Source organism: Microchirus variegatus, assembly GCF_963457635.1.
Source record: "Microchirus variegatus genome assembly, chromosome: 16".
In the NCBI taxonomy this organism is placed as follows: Eukaryota; Metazoa; Chordata; class Actinopteri; order Pleuronectiformes; family Soleidae; genus Microchirus; species Microchirus variegatus.
In genome coordinates, this window is record NC_139817.1 from 7,802,746 (window position 1) to 7,823,049 (window position 20,304).

Genomic DNA, 20,304 nt, shown 5'->3' on the forward strand with positions numbered 1-20,304 from the left:
CGGCTGTAGCATGTCTGTTCTCCTTGGTGCCGGTAGAGGAAAAAACCCTGGCGCGAGCCGGGAAAAAAACAAAGGAACGATGACCGTGAGTATCGCTTGTGTTTGGCTAATGCGCACCCTGCTGGTGAAAATAAGGAACTACAACAACACTGTGTGTGTAACTGAAGGGCGTCTTTTAAAAGTTAGCGCATGATTAGTTTTTTTGGTCATTTTCCCCCTTAAAAGGATTTGCATTTTTAAGTGTTTTTGTGGGTGTAAAAATCTTATTTCGAGGTGCACATCAAAACGCGATGATGCAGCATTTGCTGCAATAATTAAAAAGTTTGTTTTTGACGGAGATGTGATGTGGTTGTTTATGGATTTGTTTCATGTTTGGGTGTTTTTGGGAGGGTGTTTTTCACCATCTGTGTGGGTGTGTGTGTGTGTGTGGCAGCACTGTTAGGCGTTAAACTCATGCTACACACACAGTCACCCTCCCACACTCTTTACTCTAACCTTAACCATGGGTGTTGCAATTGCCTAAGGCCCACAAGCTGAGAAGGGGCTCACAAAAAAAACCCAGCTGATTACATTTAGCCTGTAGCAACATCTTTGTGAAAATATCCCTTCATTTTATTATTAGGCAAGGGCCAGGTTGCGCAGGTTCGATTCAGTGTAGGGCTCACAGGTCTCTTTTTCCTGCCAGTTAACTCCATGTTGTTTACCCTAACCTAAACCCAAAAACCAGGTCTTAACCTCAAAAAAGCCCTTTAAAGTTGTGGGGCCAAAGGTCAAAATGTCCTCACACAGATATAAATTCATGTAAGTACACACAGAGCCACACGTTGACTTAACTGATTACTGTGTTGTGCTCAATGTTGTGTAAAGTGCTGCCGCTGTGAATATTAACCTGTTTATCAGAGTGTGAATTAACGTGCTGCAGAGCTGGAGAACAGTGTGCGTGTTAGAGAGTGTGCGAGCGAGCTGGCGATCACAGGTGTGTTTGCAAGCTCCACTGAGAGCACAAACCCCCGCCATCCATGCCCCTCCCCTTAGCATCCTGAGTAATATCAGCACATGGAGCACCTGCATCCCTATTCCCCCCCACACACACACACCTCTAATGGCCCTGTATCAGTCTGTCATATGGCTCTAATAGCCAGCTGTGTGAGCACAAATCCACTGGAGCGTACCAACACTCACTGATGCAGTTGTAATATTAGATGTGAGTTCAATATGACACAGTGGACATTTGTAAAGTGGAGTCACGACAACTCCATCCATCAGAAGTCAGAAATCCAGCGATTGCTCCTTTCGACGTGTCGCAGAGAGCACAGGGTGGCAGAGACGAGAAGAGGAGGCACACTTTCGCACATGGCAGCTGTTAAATTGTAATTATTCAAATTGTTATCAGATGCCCCCGACGAGCAGCGAGGACATGAAACTGCGCTGCACTTAGCACGAATCGTAAATTAATCTGTTTCATAATGATTCCCAGAGTGAGGAGAGGAGAAGGAGAAATCAAACCAGATCTCTCTGCACATTGAACCCGCGGTCGTATCGTGACACGAGAGTATAATGGATGTGCGGCAGTTTGACCCACTCGTTTATTAAATATCTGCATTTTCCTCAGAATCAATGTCTATACATCTATACAGTCAATATTTATATATATCTATATCTATCACACACGGTGCTCAGGAGTCACCGTCTGTTTTGAATCAGGGATTTAAAAAGAAGGCCTGTTCCTGCCACTCCTCTGTACAGTAGATTTGGTATTTACATGTTACAGCTGCTGGTTTAGGTCTGAGGGGTCAAAGGTGAGGAATGACATCTTGTCTACTTTTGATATGTGACAAAGTGTGACATTTAGACAATTTAAGACAATAATTAAGTCTTAATCTTGAGAATAAAGTCATAATATTACGAGAATAAAGTCATAATCTTTCAAGAATTAAGTCGTAATCTTTTGAGAATAAAATTGTAATGTTTTGAGGATAAAGTCGTAATATTATGAGAATAAAGTCAATTTTACAAGAATTAAGTCGTAATCTTTTGAGAATAAAGTCGTAATATTATGATGATAAAGTCGTAATATGAGGATGCAGTCGTACTTTTTCGAGAATGAAGTCGTAATCTTTCGAGAATAAAGTCGTAATATTATGAGAATACAGTCAATCTTTCAAGAATTAAGTCGTAATCTTTCGAGAACGGAGTCATAATCCTTCGAGAATAAGATCTAAAATATTATGAGAATAAAGTTGTAATCTTTTGAGAATAGTCGTAATCTTTTGAGAAGAAGATCTAAAATATTATGAGAAAAAAGTCGTAATCTTTCGAGAACGGAGTCATAATCCTTCGAGAATAAGATCTAAAATATTATGAGAATAAAGTCGTAATCTTTTGAGAATAAGATCTAAAATATTATGAGAATAAATTTGTAACCTTATGTGACTAAAGTCATAATCTTTTGAGAATAAAGTCAACAATCTTTTGAGAATAAATACATTCACTTATTCACCACTGCATGCTCGGAAGAAAAATGTTTTTTTTTAAAAAGGGGGCAATTTTTACACAATAATTTGAAAATGTTTTATCAGATTTTCTTGTCCTGAAACAAACAGAGTTAAATATCAAAGTGGAACAAATAAAAAGCTTGTGTGCGCTCGTCCGGCTCTGCGTTACAAACTGAAACAGACTGGGAAAGGAAATGCATTTCATACCCTGTACTTTTGCGGCACAAAATCATTTAAAAACAACGTTGACAGTAATTTGTATCCATGACAACAGATTGTCAGCGTTTACATACATAAGTGTAAATTGACTATTGGATGATTATATATTCGCCAATATCACAGAGTCTATTGTGATAAGATTTGGATCGATACGATTCAGGGAATTCATATGAAAATGATTTACTGTTACATTTATTGCAACTGAAATATGATTTCATGATGTCATGATTTATATTCATTTTCACGTTTAAATATAAATAAGAGTCTTTGTCGTCGTTTTCACTTTTTGAAATTTCATTTCAATTAATCAATATATTGACCCGGATCGATCCAGAAACAGCAAATAAAAAGATCATGATTTCAAAGCTCAAACTTCCTCTCTCGTCACATTTACAAAGATCACAAACAAAAAAACCCATGACAGCAATAATACTTTTTGATTTCCTGAATACAAAGGTGGCAATAAATATTAATACAATGGTTTATTGTCCGTAAGAGTCCCATTCAGTTCAGTCCATGTTGAGAGTCAAAGCAAGACAATAAACGACACGATAGAAAAAAAAGAGTAGAGTAGAAAACTGGCTTCATTTAGTTGTGTGACTCTTTACACGAGCTCCTGGAAGTCGGTTCATCTTCATTTATTTATTCTTTTAAATATCTTAATGGATTTTCCACCACGGCTTCAGGGAGTTGTGATTGTGAATTGTCCTCCCTCTCTCTCCTGAAGTCTGCACGTGTAACTTACGTGAGCTTAAAGCTCTCAGGGAATCAAATCCTCAACTTTAAAAGATAAGTGGACTTTTAAGAATCTGTGTATGTAAAGATACAGTACGTACTGTATTTTCAAGTCATAGGAAAACACCGGTTTTATCTGAAGGGGGCGCTCCTTCAAATGTAGTCATGATTCAGATATGACTGAGCTCTGATCAGCTCTGGTACAGAGCATGTGTGTGTGTACTTCACAGTTGTTTGTTGTTATCTCTGCTGCTCTGCAGAGTGCGGACTGTCCATGCTGCTGTAGGGGGACAGCGAAGACGTCGCAGGGCCTGAGGCTTTACCATCATCCACCTCTTCCTTCTCCAGCTCCATCTCCACCTCTCTCTCCTCTCCTCCTCCCTCTGTTCTGAACACCACTGATCCTCTCCCGTCCTCGCTGGACTCCTCAGACACGGAGAACGCGTCCTCCGCTCTGCTCTGCTCCGTCGCGTTGACGCCGCCGCCCTCGCTGGGGCTCGAGCTCTCGCCGTCGTCCTCGGGGACGGACTCTCTGGACTGGCTGTGGTGCTTCACGTTGTAGCGCTGGTTCTGAAAGAACTTGACGATGGTGTGCTTGGGCAGGTCCAGCTGAGCCGACAGCGTGTGGATGGCCTCCTGGTCAGGGTAGAGGCCCACGTCGCCGATGAAGCTCTGCAGGATTCCCAGCGCCTCCAGAGAGATCCGTGTCCGAGAGCGGGCCTTCTTCGGTCCGCCGAGGCCTGGACTCATCCCGCGCTGGGGCGTCTCCTCTGAGCCATGCAGCACCGGCAGCAGAACAGGCTGTGGCTCTTCATGGACTGGAGATGGGGAGGTCTGAGGTGGCAGGGGCTGTCTGTGGAGAGTCTGTTCAGAAGAATTCAAGGATTATTCATAAGCACAAACAAGTGAAAATTCATAGATAGGACTTTATTAGATTACACTTTTAATGCCCATTAACAGTATCTGGAATCAATAAATATTATTCTTTTTTTATGAAAGGATATTTTACTTTTGCTACTACATAAGTGACACAGACTATATGTGGAACTGTGTGAACACGACTCGTGAACCACTCTTCCTGTGTCCTCGCTGCACCATCACTCAGAGGAAATGTCGTACAAGTGGAAGGGTGATTGACCCGCTTCCATCCGCTGCCAACATGAACACTCCGCTCGTCCCCAATTCATCGCACAGGGCGACCACACTGCTCAAGCCTATTAACAGGGCGGGGCAGCCAGCACACCCAAACACAGGAATTCCAACATGTAAATCTTTGGCCCATCAAAATTAAAGGACCTAAATAAAGATAATGGCAATTCCTTTTTTTCTCTCTCTCTCGGCTTCAATAATTACAGGCTGTGTTCTGAATAATATTGAGGTTAGGGCCTGACTGGAGAGCGTTCTTGGGTTTTGGGGTAGAGGGTGGAATGGAGGAGTGTTTAGCAGGAAATGTGTGGGCAGGTCATTTACCACTTCTATTTTCAATGACTTATGGGATACGGCGATGACAAAGAGGAGGGCAGGTGGTGGGATCACAGGCGCAGAGAGACAAAAACATTTTCTTACTCATAAAAGATGCTTTGATATGGATTGTCATGCACATTTTTTTTGCGTTTTTAACATCAAGTGTACTACAGGCCTGTATGTGTATGTTCTACTGAAATACAGCAGAGGAAGTCAGCTCAGACATTACTATTCTGCTGATTTCAAAGGAAAAATCATTCATACGCTCTTCTACATTTACTTATACTTCTATAACGTTGAAGCAGTTACAGCAATATCCCAGTTCCCACCTTGGTTGACATCAATGTAACTTATTCAAGGACTTTCCAGGATCAATTCCCTCAAATTCAAGGGCCGAATGTGGTGGCACACCTTAAGATGGAACGGCAGCTCGTAAGAGCTGCTTCGCCCATTGGAATCTTGGTCAAAGCCAGTCTTTTTTTGGTGAGCGAGAGACCCTGGCATCACATGTTTTGCTCACTCTTGCTTAACATTACCTACTCATTGTTCTGTTTGGAGTCTCACGGTGGAGAGAGAAAGTAGACAGTGTCCACAACATCGCGAGTAATTACGACTTTGCTTTCTTTTCTTTGCTTCATTTTCACTGGCTGTGCCACGATGAACATCTTAAATAATTGAGTTTCACACCCCTGAGAGGCTCCAATTGTTGGTACCTGCTGGTCTGGGATGAGGAGAACGTTGTGGACTCTGTCGCTGTGCTGCTGCCTCGACTCCTCTTCGTAGACGTGGTCGCGATCCGACTGCGTCAGCGCCAGGAACCGACGGATGGTGCACAGGTTCTCCCACAGCGTGCGGTTGTCAGGGCTCGGACTCTCCTTCCATCTGAGCAGCTCGCACAGCCAACCCTGCAAGACACAGTGGGAGGGAGGAAAAAAAGAGTGAATGACGGCGTAACACAGTGTTGACATGACCATATCGGGCCTGAACATGACACATAACTTTGAAATTAACTCACTCACTCGACAAGTCTTTAACTAGGACAGTGTAATGATCTGGCAAATTACTCCGTGTGTAGAAGCAAAGACTATTTGTCTCAAACCAAAATCACAAACACATTGTTTCATGGAAAACAACTGCAGTGTAAAACATCTGCAGATCTTTTTTTGACTCTGAAAATTCTGATGAGCAGAGAAGGTGGAAGAGAGTGAGACTGAGAGAAACGTGCGTGTGTGCGTGTGTGTAAAGATTGGATTATATCTGCTAGGCTGACCCGGGATCTGCCACCAGCTGTTGTTTATTCACAGCCTTCAGCCTGCAAATTAATGGTAATAATGTGATCATCCCTTCATCATCTAATCTCTTTTCTTCCTCCTTCTGCCCCCCCCATCCCATCCCTCATTCACTCACTTTTTCCTCTCAGACACTTTCACTTCTCGTGCCTCGGTGATGAAGAACTTGCAGGAGGTTTGTGTGACAATATGAAGACATTTCTACAAGCTTGAAAACCATATTGCTCTCTCCCTCTCTCTCTCCCTCCCTCAAAGCACAGACTGAGCTTTGATCTCACCCTCGATCGCCCGCATTGTTTATATGAGGATGGAGACATGATGGCATACCACAGCGGGGTAATCAGATACTCCACACACCCACACACGAAGAAAAATCACTCACACCTCCCCGTTACACCCTCATCGGAAGCTCAGGGAGCAGCTATATGCAACTTCAACTGCAAGATGTTTGTGTATGTAAACATTAAAAAAAAAAGCCTTTATTTCATTGGGGGATAGTCATAAAGATTTATACAAAAAAGCACTACTTGTTATGATGTTTACTTACAGTATAATGACATAAAATAATCAAAAACAAAAAAAAAAAGTAAAATTTTGATGTTGAAGGCAATACATTTAATACTGTGATATAACAACCGAAAGTCTTACTGATACCATCGTCGTCATGTCACATTCACAAAGTTACAGTGCTATCAAATCAAGGACTTTAAAACAACTGTTTGACTGGGACTAACCTGACTTTTATTGGCGGCGACTTTAGCGAACAGAGCCTGCGAGACCTTGGCCCTCTTCATCTCCTGCTGGATCTCGTCATAGATCCCTGACGTGATGTTGACCAGCGAGTCGAGCTTCAGCGGCAGCTCTGCACTGGACACGCTGCACTTTAACTACACACAGTGAGAAACAATGAGAAATGTCATTTTATTTTAGGTGACGTTTCTATGAATGTGTATGTGCGTGTGTATGTGGTACCTGTGTGTGTCTGTGTGCGGTAGGGGTGGAGATGTGGTTGGTGGTGTGGTTGTGGTTGGTGCTGGTGCTCCTCTCTCTCTCCTCCTGGTAGATGCGGTCTCGCTCTCCCTCGGGCAGGTTGAGGAAGTTCTGCATGGCCTTCAGGTTGACGAGCAGCGACTGAGAGGCAGCACGAGGGTCCTCCTCCTTACGCAGGATCTCTGACAGTAAGCCCTGCAGCACACACTCAGTTACTATCACCGTTATCTTCAGTCTGTGGTGGACAGTGGCGTCTTTTTATTTTAGATTACCTGCGTGCGGTTAAAAGCCACACGGGCAAACACTGCTTGGGAAACACTGGCCCTCTTCAGCTCATTCCTGACATGCTGGTAAATGTCTGGCGAGACTTCAGCCCCTGAGCAGTTGAGGCCCGGCTCATTCACTCCCCCGGGGCCTTTGCAGACCCTAGCGATGGGCGGGTGGTTGAGGAACTGCTGGTTGACTCCTTGCGGGTGCTGGTGGGCGAGCAAGCGGCTGACGGCAAGCTGATGGTTGATGAGGTGGGCCATGGCGAGCTGCTGGCGGACAAGCTGAGGGGACAGGAGGCCGCTGTGGCCCATGAGCGGCGGAGCCTGGGGACGCAGCGGAGGACTGGGGTGGTGGTGGCCCGCTGGGTGAGGCAGACCATGAGGATGGGCGGGCGTGGGGGTGTCCCCGAGGCCGCTCTTGATTGGAAGAGTTCCAGGGCCACCAATGGTGGCCAGATGTGCGGCGGAGGGTAAGAGAGCGGGAGGACGGTGGCTGATGATGCCCAGGTCTAAATCCCTCTCCACTGTGTCAACGCACACACACATGCATGAATGTTAGGTGCACCAATGTGACCAAAGAAACATTTTTTGTCGCACTTTTGGTAGCATATGCAACAGAATTGGTCAGTACTCTACATACTAAGACAGACAAATCAGTAGTTCAAATCAGAGCTGGGATGTTTTATTTCAGCCTGGGTTTCAACAGAATCAAACTTGAGCAACATTCCTTTAAATGTGCAATTATATTCTGCAAACAAGCTGAAACTAATTAAACAGACATCTCTTAAAAAACACATCAACAGTTTGGCAGAATTCCCATGCATATTTGAGAGAAATCACTAAATTGTCTCAGTTTTCCCCACCCACTTCCATCCAAAGCCTGGGCATCTCAGGGTCTAGCCAAGGAAGCTGACCTCAACAATGAAAACACACAGTTTTCATGTCATCTGAAGAAGTAAAAATCGAGATATGGGATTCCCTCAAAACCCCTTCTTTAAATATTATGCTTAGGAGTTTCATTTTTGTCCGGACAGAGAAATAGTTTGAAACCTCCTCCCTGCTCCACTCTGGAAGACTCTCTGAGGAGTCATCACAAGTCTTACTGCAACCTAGCAGAGGAGGAAGGGGCTAAAACATGTCGTCTCACCCAAAATCTGATATTTGTTAACTGTAAATATACACACTGTATATGTAAGAGGAAGTGTGCCTTTGAACGTACCTTTTATATCCGACTTGTCCTGTGTGCTCCACATCTTCTCAATGTATTCACCTGAAAAGGAAACATGAGGTCTGCATCAGATTCAACACAGTCATCATAAATCACTAATTTCACTGCACCGCTTTTATTAATTTCTAATACTTTATGTCCAATTTTCACATGACCGGTGACCAAGAGTCATTTTAAACAAGTCACTGTGAGTGGCTGCTGTGTTCTTTATAGTGGGGGAAGTTGGCTACAGGCTGGTAAAGCAGCACCTCAGATGAAAATAAGTGAAATGATTCTCTTCTCTATCACTGAGGTGAACTTTCCTCTTCTGGATTCTTCACGGCCTCGCTCTCTCGCGTTCTCTCTGCTGTGCGGCACATAAATCTGCTTCTTATTACGCTTCAACTGGGTTTGGTTCAGAGTCACATTTTCAGTTATTAAGGGAATAAAAGTTGGAGTGAGGTTTGGCAGCGCTTCAGACTTTTACCTTCCCTGTGTGTGTGTGTAAGACGAGCTTGTGTGTGTGTGCGTGGGGCTACCACTGCTGTTTTCCATTTGGAGTTAAGAGCATTTAGTTTTGTCATGTGTATTAAGGGTGACATTAATGTGAACCATGTGACAGTTCCTTCCTACTGAGAGCTGTCATTGACAGACATCTCATGCTGCAGATTAGACACATACAGGCTGACAAATGCTCGTAAACATGCAGGGGGTGGACAGACAGAAGAATGGGAAAGAACTTCATTAAAATTACACTTCGCTCTTTTTTTGAAGCCGCACAAAAAAAACAAAAAAAACACAAAAGGAAACGAGGCAGGTGAGACCAGTCACGAGTGTCACTTTTGAAAGGGCTCTGCTTTTTTTTGTGTGAAAAGCAACATGAGGCAAATAAAGTATAAACAGCTGAACGGTTTAAGTTGGTCACAGAAACTGTAAAGTTTTTTTTAACAAGGCAGGAGTTGCTGAACATCATAAACCTTACAGCCTGTGTGCACTTAAGGAGTCAGGCAACTGTGAAAAATCAGGATTACATGCGTCTCAATGAACTTTTCTACTTGAGAGATCGATATTTGACGCAAGGGTTCAGTCCACTGAAATTAGACAAAAGAGTCTCCAGTGGTAGTTTTGGATTTGCGCTGAGGCTTTGAGAATTCATAAACCAATTCATACATCCTGACACAAAAGGCGGAGTAACAGCCATTCACTCTCACATTCACACCTACAGTCAGTTTAGAGTGTTCAATTAAGAGCTGCATGTTTCGGGATTGTGGGAGGAAACCAGAGAAACCAGCAAAAAGCAAAAAAAGACCCCAGGTCTTGCTGTAAGTGTGACCACAGTATTGTACGTGTGTTAAATATTCATCCCGTCTATTTGCCGTGGTGCGTCTGGGATCAAAGTGTCTTTTTTTTCACTCAGAGCAGAGGTCGTGTTTCTGTTGGACAGGACAAATCTTCACCGGAGGAACAAAAGCAGAAGAATGCAAGTTTGTACCTTTGAAGCGTTTGTATCTCTTGTACCAGCGTCCAAACTCTTGGCACTTTGAGGTGGAGACGTTGGCGTAGTAGGAGCTGTTCACGATCGCTGAAATCATGCTCTGTCAGAGAGACACAGACAGAGGAAAGGAAGTGTGAGGAATGAAAAACAACCACTGGAAAAAAAAAAGCTTGAAAAGCACAAACTCGCATCCAGCCTGTATTCTCTCCCTCTCATTTAGATTTATATGTCTAGTAAATATTATTGAGTAGAGCAAATTATTGGAGAAACTTGTGACTACAGGCCTGAAATAAAGCAGAGGAAATCAGGTCCAGCAGTACAGTACTGCTGATTTATGTTCTTTTTGTCAGTACTCCAACTGATGTATGTACAACTTTAAAACAGTAGTCCAATGTTGATATTAAGCCCGTCTCACGCTATTCCATGATTAAGTCAATTAAGCATATTTAATGCATTAGCTTGCTTTGTTCTGATATTATTTTGACCTCGTCAGACCCTGGACGCATGTTTTCATTTCAGCCCCTTCAATAATATATAAACATTATTACAGATTTATGACTCCACAAAGAGTCGAACTTTATTTTAATATAATTAGGGCGTTAATAAAAGCCTGAGGTTTGTCCTGGGTGTGGCTCTGCCTCTCGAATAAGTGGGTGATGAGATTTCAGCGTTGACCAACTCTCGGCCGATTCGTGACAACTCTTGAGCCTGACTTTTTCTTTTTTCTTTTTCTTTTTTTTTTCCCCCAGCATGCACTGTGGTCAGTTCCTCAGATAGATGCACCAACTCTTAAAGAGAGCGGTGGAGGCTCCACATGGGAAACAGTGAGGATTAAAACTCACATGAGTCAGGCTGCAAACACACACCACCCACACACTTCCCCCTAATCACTAATTACATCATGACGAAGTCCCGTGTGTAAATCACAAGTCGAAATGACACACTCTCAGGTCTAATGACTGCAGGGTGTGTGTGTGTCTCTCTCTCTCTGTGTGTGTGCAGTATAATTGAGGTGTGTGTGTGTGTGTGTGTATTTGCATCTTTTCCCATGGGATTGTATCAATAACTGTATGTGTATGTGAGACAGATTACATACTGCAAATGTGTGGGTAAACTGATGATGAAACCACATGTTTATAAAAAATATTTTCAGCTCACACACACACACACTGAATCATTTAGCTTAAGCAAAGGAATTTAAAACTCTATCTCTGTTTGCTTGTAACTTCCTGTAACATACTTACAATAAAAGTAATCCATAATGTGGTAATCTGGAAACGAGGAAAGTACCAGTACAGAGTCAAATCATTTAGCTTTTTCGCTCTTTACGTACGTGTTCAGGTAGAGTGAGCGCTCACCTGGGAGAGAGGACACTCTTTAGCCAGAGCGCTCTGGTTGGTCTCTCGCAGCAGCTCTTTGAGGGCGTTCCTCACCGTGGCATGGGTCCACTGCTCTGACGGCAGCTCCTCCAGTCGCGCAAAGCTATGGAACAAAAATGTGCGCGATGACACAACTGGTGACCACTGAATCATTAAGAACACACCAGAAAGAAACTTCCCACACGTTTATTTATTTCAAAGCTGTAATGCGTAACTTTGGATTTGATTTTTGTTGTTGTCATTGGTGGTCTTTGTCAAAAGAATGCAAAATTTTTTGTATGCAGCGTGCTTCATTGTGTGTATACAGCAGCAGTGCTGGGGCGGGTTGGGAACACAAAGTGTTTAATGAGCAGATGAATTCCTGTTTTTGAACTAAACTTAATTAAGAGAGACAAAATTGGAGCACATACATCTTTATCTGATATAATGGACTCCTCCTATCCTATATAGGCTGGTCATTCACCATCTATATTGACTATATTGAATATTATTCAAGTTTTTGGATCTTGATATTTAATAATTTATCCATATTTGTTTTCCTAGAGGTTAACCCTTTAAAACCTAACCCTCAAAAGTTTTTTTTGTTTTACTATATTTTGCTTATTTTAACCATAAAAGGACCAGAACATGTCCTGTGACCAAGTGATTTTTCCCACTTTTCCAGAATAACTTCCAATATTTGGCAGTTATTCATATTAAAATACTGTTTTAACAATTTCAAATGAAGAAAAACAAAAAAGTTGATTATAACACCAGATTGTCGCGTGTTAAATTAGAAATTTAAGTCTCTCAATGTCCAAAAATATGCCAAAAAAATGGAAACGTGTGTACTAGCTGTTCTTCCCACCCTCTCCTCTCTGGCGACAAAGACGGTGATTCGCCCACGTCCTGCAACAGTGCTAGTAAATCTACCATAATAACTAAACATCGGCTTTGACGTGCAACTTCTCAGCTTTCCAGAGGCCGTTGGAATTTTTCCAACAGCACCAAACATCATGAAACTACACTATGTGTCGGTAGCGATTCCAGCTCAGTTTTAAAGGGTTAAAATCCATGTTTGCTATTTATTTATTGTACTTATGATTATCTTTGTTGCTCTAACACCTTATATTTTCCCATTTCGGGACATTAAAGGACTTTCTTTACAGTCGCGGCCAAGCTAACCATTAAAGGAAAGAAAAAAGAAAGAAAGAAAGAAATAGGTGGCTCTGACAATGACAACATTGCTACTATAAGTACTATAATTTAGATACAATAATAAACATTATGCAGCTGACCTGTGCAGCATGATGCGCAGTGTGACCATGTGATAAACGTCCAGCAGCATGTCAGCCACTGTGGCCTCTGGTGCGTCTGTTAGATAGTGGATGGGCATCGGCTTCCAACGGCCCACTTTAATGATACCTGGAGAAAACACAGACACACACACACACACACAGAGCATTTTAATATAATAATTATCCTCTGTTGGACACCGATGTCCAGTCAGTGTGTATGGAAGGAGCTCAAGCTGCTGGACCTGGTCTTGTTGAACATTCTCTCAGTTTGCTCCAACCATGACTACAAGTGCAAATCTAAACAGGCCTAATCACGTTAGGAGCTGCTAAATCAAAGCCAGACGCTGCCTGGCCTGTCAGCCTCAGTCATGTGTTAGTGTGTATGTATGTGTGTGTGTGCTTGATTTTGTTTCCTCGTTTCTGGCATAAACACATTGACCTTGTCAGGACCAGTAGTCCTCATGGAGACCAAAACCTGGTCCTTCTGAGGAAATGGTCAAGTGTTAAGGTTAAGATTTGAATCGTGGTTCGGTTAAGGTTAGGGATAAGGCTTTCAAACAAGATGCACAAACCTGTGTGTGTGTGTGTGTGTGTGTGTGTGTGTGTGTGTGTGTGTGTGTGTGTGTGTGTGTGTGTGTGTGTGTGTGTGTGTGTGTGTGTGTGTGTGTGTGTGTGTGTGTGTGTGTGTGTGGGGCCCAATGGGGGCACAAGAACAAAGACATTTTCACTGGCCTCTACAGCTGATTAATCAGAGAGGGGAAATGTAAAACCAGCTCGACGTTAAACCTGAGAGCAGCTTTTTGATGCTGACGCTCTGAATAAACACAGTCATTGTTCCTCTGTCTGTCTGTCTGTCTGTCTGACAGCAGGATTCTGGCACTTACTGCGTTTTCCCTCTGCTGCCCCAAGCTTCGCTTTTGTCATGTCATCAGTTTGTCATTGATATAAATCAACATTTTAAACTCCTGCTCTTAAATACATTCAGTGAACAGAAGTAAATATAGTTTTGATGACTGCCACTAACGACCATTTTCATCATCAATTCCTAAATTGAGGTCCTAAATCAGGAAAGAAATCAGGAAACTATTCCCCTTTAAGAAGCAGAAAAATCAGACAACTTGTTTTAATTGTTAAAAAAAAAAATCTATGTATTATAATATCAGCTGACGATTCATTTAGTAATCGATTATTTATCGACAGACTTCATTAAATCTCACTTTATAGACATAAAAATGGAGTGTATGTTAGCATGATCAAAAAAAATTATACAAGTACTGTATAACACTGAAAATCAGCAAATTGTTTTCTTTTCTTATTTAAATATTAAATAAACCGCAGTAATTTTCACCAGGTCTGATGCATTGGCAACATTTTGTGAGTTTGAGCATGTTTAGGCCCTCAAAAATACAATTAATTTAGGGGAATAATAATAAAAACAATAATTCCTTTAACTGATGTATAATCAGGTTTTTTTTTCTAACTTCTACTGGGTGAAATTGATGCCCACATCCTCATTTTATTTTCCCAAATGATTCGTTGTTTACGCCATAAAATGCTGATTGTGAGGCCTGAACATGCAAGTCAGTGTCCTGAAACTATTTTCACTCTCTTTGGTGAAGAAACATGTTTGAATCATAGACGTGTAATTACTCAAACTTGTTTTTAAATGATTTAGAAGTCTGGGGAGGGGGGGAGAGGCGTATATAGTTTTAAATATACATGAAATAATTTGGTTTGGAGATAAACGGTCTTAAGTGCAGTTTGTTTCTTAAAAAAAGGGACTTGGTTTGTGTCTGGGATCCACTTAAAAATATAAATTTACCATATTTTAAGGTTTTAAGTGAGTAATCAGTGAATGTTTCCCAAAACATGGCCTCAAATTAGATTCGACATGTCTATTTTTTGCTCGGCAATTTACCTAGGGTCATATTAAACTCGGAGGAGAAACCATATACACCAAATACGAAAGAGCTTCTTTTTAATTAGCCTTAATGTGCGAGTTAATTAAAGAAAAAAAAGGAAAAGGAAAAAAAAAAACCTGTGCCAGTTTAAAAGCTTAAAAATACTCATCCAGCCAAAGTTATGCAAGATGCAATTCAATCGCAGAAGAAAATAGCAGACTGTATAATTTTGGTTGTGACCACACTGGGGGGAAAAAATGCACGACTCCAGCCAAAAAATATTTATTTGAAAAAGAAAAGGCTTATTTCTCAGAACAAAACCTAGCTATTTGAGAGAGGCGAGGGGGGTCGCAGGGCGTCGGCCACTCGGTTACAGGGCCTGTGTTTATGGGGACACACCAGGAATGTCTTTCTGTGTGTGTGTGTGTGAGTGAGTAGGCTGCTGTTTCACGCTCGACTGGATGTTGTCTTGCCTCTTGTTTTGATCTCCAGACGATGAGAAACTTTTGATTCTGGCCCCGAGACGCACGGATTCAGATATTTGGTGGGTGAACTGGATCGGCAGGTAAAAAGTGAGAAAAAGAAGTAAGCCCCAGCCCACTTGGAAAAGCAGTTGCTGCTGCTGGACATGATTAATTACTCATAAATGACCAAACAAAGCAATAATTCCCATTGGCATGTAATAGCAGCAAAGTGAAGCAACATGCACCACAAACGCTGATGAGTCAATATTATAAACGTTCTCTGTAATGATGAGATGTTACTGAAACTCATTACCCAGAACGTTTAAAATATTGACTCATCATTACCGAGAAGGTTAATGATGAGATGTTACTGAAGCTTTTCCCGTTGTCTTATTATGTGAAAACAGAGCAAGGATCCTCAAATGTTGCCATGAATTATCATGTGTATATTCACATATGGAATTAGATTTGTGTCAATATTTTCAAACTTCACTTATCACGAAACAAGCAATGAAATAATTGTTCTAAATCATTCAAAAATATTGGCCGTTGAATTTTTTAAAACAAGCTGCTTTTTTTAACTTTAACTTGAGTACATTTTTAGACCTGTACTTTTACTTGTACTCAAGTAAAATGTTATCAAAGTAGCAGTACTTTTACTTGAGTAGAATATTTCACATGGCCCACTATTTACTATTTTTTAGTAATATTTGCCTTTTTAGTCATTTTAGTATTGATTCAGACACTTTTATTTTGAAATTCTGTGAAATATGATGCTATATTGTGATATAATTTGAACCCCATATAATTTTTATGGATTATAAAACACGATGCTCACCATGTGCCTGCACCGCCAAGCTATGAGAGTATCCGAGAGCGACCAGCACCGTCTCCACCAGCTGAGTGAAGAGGACGTCCCTGCGCACCAACACAAACTCGGCGTGACAGTCGCCGTGGCCGCCGAAGCTCCCCGCGGACCCCGCGGCGTCGCTGTGCTCCACCACACAGTAGACCGGGATCATCAAACCTGGAGGAAACGAGACGGATTGACAGAGGCTTTAGGAGGAGGAGGAGTTCTGATTCTACAAAAAAAATGTAAACTACATCGAATACTTGAAAAGGTCCAGAGTGTAACATTTAAAAGGGTTTATTATCGTTAGAAATTAAATATACACCACATAAGTATTTGTACAATTTGTGCAACTAAACACACTGAATGGCACCTTGGATTTAATCGATATGTTCCGAATGTAAACAGTCGACTATCCTTTAGTTGAGAAAAGTAGGTAGGAGTCAACAATGGACTATCAAAATAAAGCTTTACCAGGTTTATTATCAAGGGATATCATTCTCACTTAGGGTGCGAGTGGTTCAAATCCACAATTTCACAAAACCTTTAGTTTGTTGCAGGTGTTTTCTTGGGAGTTGGGAAGAGGGAGTCTAGAATAAGCCTTTTTATGCACTTAAGCTAAGGGTCTTGTTTTATTGTTTTAAAAATGTAAACCTTGGATTGCATGGACATGTTTAGTTGTTTAGTTTAATTTCATGACATTGTGTGGCAGTGAAGCTGCTTGGTGGTCTCAGTGGAAGCCGCTGGTTTAAACTGGGCAGCTGCCTGTAAGTCGCTGGGAGATTTGTACAACCATATTTGTATTTTCACCACATATTAAAGCCCACAAGGAATACGAGTCAAATCCAGAACCGCTGTTACAGGATATAACGTCTTTATCATGGAGCAGTCAGGACGCAGGGAGGGAGGGAGTGAGGGAGGGATGCCATAACTCCAGTGGTGGGGCTTCTCCTCAAAGAGAATCTAGACCAGACTCATTGGGAAAGTACCAAGAGTTCCTCCAGGCCTGGACCCATTCACACCCAACCAGTCCACTGCTGCGTCCCACAGGAACTGCTCGTTAACCCGCCATCAATCCTGCGCCTGATGAGGGAGTGACAGATCAGCTGGAGCCAAACCAGAGACGTGTTAGGCTCAGGATCAGCCAGTAACAGCCAGTAAGCTCAGTGAGAGGGTGGAGAGAGGTACGACTGTGTGCGTGTGTGTGATGATGCATGATGATGTTTTCAACTGCATGAGAGAATAATGGGCATCTGTGCAGGACTGTTTCCTGTGTCGAGTGCCAGCGCAGAGTGCCAGCGCAGAGTGTGTGTTACCTGTGTGCAGAGTTTGGAAGAAACAGATTACATGTTACAAAATAAGTAACTGTTATCAGCCTGACTGTCAGTGAGGGCATCACTATATATAATGTTCCTTATTCACTGACTAAATACAAGAAAGATGACATTGTGTCAAAGAAATGTACACTATGTCAATGTCAAATGTCAAGTGAAGTGTATGAAAACATGATGAAACCATCATGACCTCCTCCCTTTCCCTCTCCCTAACCACAGTTTCAATCATCGACGTCACTAATCAACTCTCAAAACACTTTCTGCATCTGGTTAATTACACAAAATTCTATGTTTCATTTGCCTGCAAACAGATAAGAGCCTGGATTTGTGCTGCTTTGACAGACAAAGAAACGTGATATCTAACAGGACAGAAGTAAATGAACAGACTGAAGGAAAGACATTAGAATTGACATTTAACCCAGAGTGTCCTCTTAACTTGAGACTTATAGGATAACAGTAGGCGTGGTTCAGTGGTAGAGTGGGTTGTCTTTCAGCTGGAAGGTCATCGGTTTGATCCAGGTTCTGTTAGTGTGTCCCTGGGCAAGACACTTAACCCGCAAGGTGCTCCTGATGGGTGAATGGGTACAACTGAAAAAGTCTTTAACTGGAGTGCAAAGACTAGGTGATCGAGACTAGAGAAGCAGTGTTTTCTCATTTCTAAAAGGCGACAATTACGATGAGAACCCACAAAGAACCAGACAAATTCTGCCTTGTTTCTCTGAGGAATCAATCAAAAAGGAACGCGTGGATTGTCGTCATTGCCGATTACATATAGATTGTATTCCAACAATACATTCAGCCCATTGGAATAGATTCATTATTTAATATACGGTACAGGCCACCATTAGTTGACTTGTTTGTAGCAAGGCTTTAATGACCAAAATGTAATTAAAAATAATTTCTCAGTCACTTTATAGGAACATATCCAGACAATAAACCTGTACTTTAACTAAAATACTCACACTAACACTTGAAACCCATTCAAATCACTATTTTTGATGCACCATGACAAAAACTTGGCAATTTAAGGCCCCCTAAAATATAAAAATAATTAATACTATTTGTATATCTTGAAATGTTATGAGCACATTTTGGTGCCCTAGGTGTAAGTATTTTATAAATTATGACAACGTAAAAAAAAGTCAGCAATAATCAACCCCAAAAAAATCTAGTTTGCATGAATTATATTGAAAATAATTAATTTATGGACCATAAAATGAAGATGCATCATGACAAAACTTGTCAATTTAAGTTTTTAATTTGTATGGAAAGGACTGATGATTTTATGAACATTAATTTTGGTGGTCTAAGTGTGTTATTATTATCATCATTATGACCCCATACATCATGACACACTGCTCTCCCATATATGACAGTACATCAGTATCAGAGATATTTGCCTAATACTGATTGAATCTCTCACATCACTGGTATTAAAATCAGGAGCCTGTGCTCGCCTCGTTGCCTCACCTCCCATTGTTGTCAGCGGCGTGCCATTCTGTCGGCTCTGTGGGTTTGCCGGGCTGCCGTTGACCTCCGCGCGGCTCAGCTTGCAGACGGGGCTCAGGTCTTGCCGCTCCTGCCACTCGGGGCTGGCGCTGACCTGGAGGACAGGGTTCTCTGTCCCTCCTCCTCCTCCTGCACCTCCTCGCTGATCCATCCCCACGAATGCTTCAGGAGGTGCAGGCAGCAGAGTGTGTGAGTGTGCTGGAACGAAAAGAGACAATCACTATGTTTTAAGACCAGCCACATTTACTTAAAACGGTTATAAACTACATTTCATACCTTTTAGCTAAATAGATTAAGGTTGATTCACAGCCACAGCCATATTCATGTGGTTTTAAATGATTAAATTGGACAGTTTTTCACAATTAACAATACATAATTGAAATAAAAATCAAATAGATGTGAATACTTCATAATTAAACTATACTTTTATATAATTTCTGGAGTATGAGGCCAGTTGCATACATTTATTTCACACACAACACAATTTAAATTTTATTTCATTCTGTGGATGTAAAATACTTCTAATGTTGCCAATATGGTAACAAAATATTTTACAATAGAGTATATAAGATGAAATGCCAGTATATTCACGAAAAAGGACGATAACATGTTTTAACTGCTTGTTATCAAGATTTTATCAATATGTGATCAATGTTTCCCGACAGGAAAACCCAGAAGTGACTAATCCACACTGTTTCATCGATCAGATATCGCTGTTGACAGACTGTTTCCATCGCACACTTTCATCCTCTTCCTCCTGAAAGAGACGAACGACCACAACATACACGGGACGGTCGGGATCATCTGGAACAGATCACAACGTCGACAGCCAGTGGCGTTCGACTCGCAGACTAAACACAGACCAGTTTATTGTCCCGAGTTTACACGCAGAAGGAAAAAAAATCACAACATGATGTGAAGGTGTGGAGGGCAAAGATGTTCGGAAAATGACATAGAATTAAGATTCATTGTAAACCAATTGCGTATGACGATTATTCTTCTATATCCAAACATGCTGATTAGAAAGTGACTGAATGTATCGTCGCAGACTTTGCTTTGCAGCAGATTTTATACAGAGAAATAAACAGTGTTCTTTGATGTGTGAATATAAGCAGAAAACAATACACCAAATGTCATCACATTGTGTGACATGATGGGATACAACACCAAAACTGACATAACTTTGCATTTTTACTTTTACTATTAATCAAATAAAAAGATTTAATTCCGCTTTTGTGTCTCTGAAAACCATAAAAGCGTCTCTCTGCTTTGTTGTGCTGTCAGAGAATTTTAAGGCGACATTTGTTTCGCATTCAAATGTCGAGAATGTGCAGCGTCATGCACACGCAAACATCCACTGCCTGGGCTTTGTTTTACCTCCTCGCACAAACTGTGGTTTCCACTCCTTTGACTGGAAAAGACGCTGA

General features: G+C 41.6%; 1 protein-coding gene across 1 annotated transcript; it reads right to left on the reverse strand.

Annotated features, from left to right (window-relative positions):
- Positions 1-3,689: 3,689 nt before the first annotated feature.
- Positions 3,690-19,064, reverse strand: LOC310938585 (DNA-binding protein SATB2-like; the record flags this gene model as incomplete). The annotated part of the gene is made up of 11 exons (XM_083903108.1): positions 18,839-19,064; positions 16,023-16,211; positions 12,820-12,946; positions 11,522-11,645; positions 10,161-10,263; positions 8,681-8,731; positions 7,465-7,985; positions 7,175-7,387; positions 6,937-7,089; positions 5,627-5,818; positions 3,690-4,313 (listed from the first exon to the last, which is right to left on the reverse strand). Exons 1-11 carry the CDS (start codon positions 19,026-19,028, stop codon positions 3,690-3,692), a joined length of 2,487 nt encoding a protein of 828 aa, XP_083759234.1. The 5' UTR covers positions 19,029-19,064.
- Between the last annotated feature and the right edge of the window lie 1,240 nt (positions 19,065-20,304).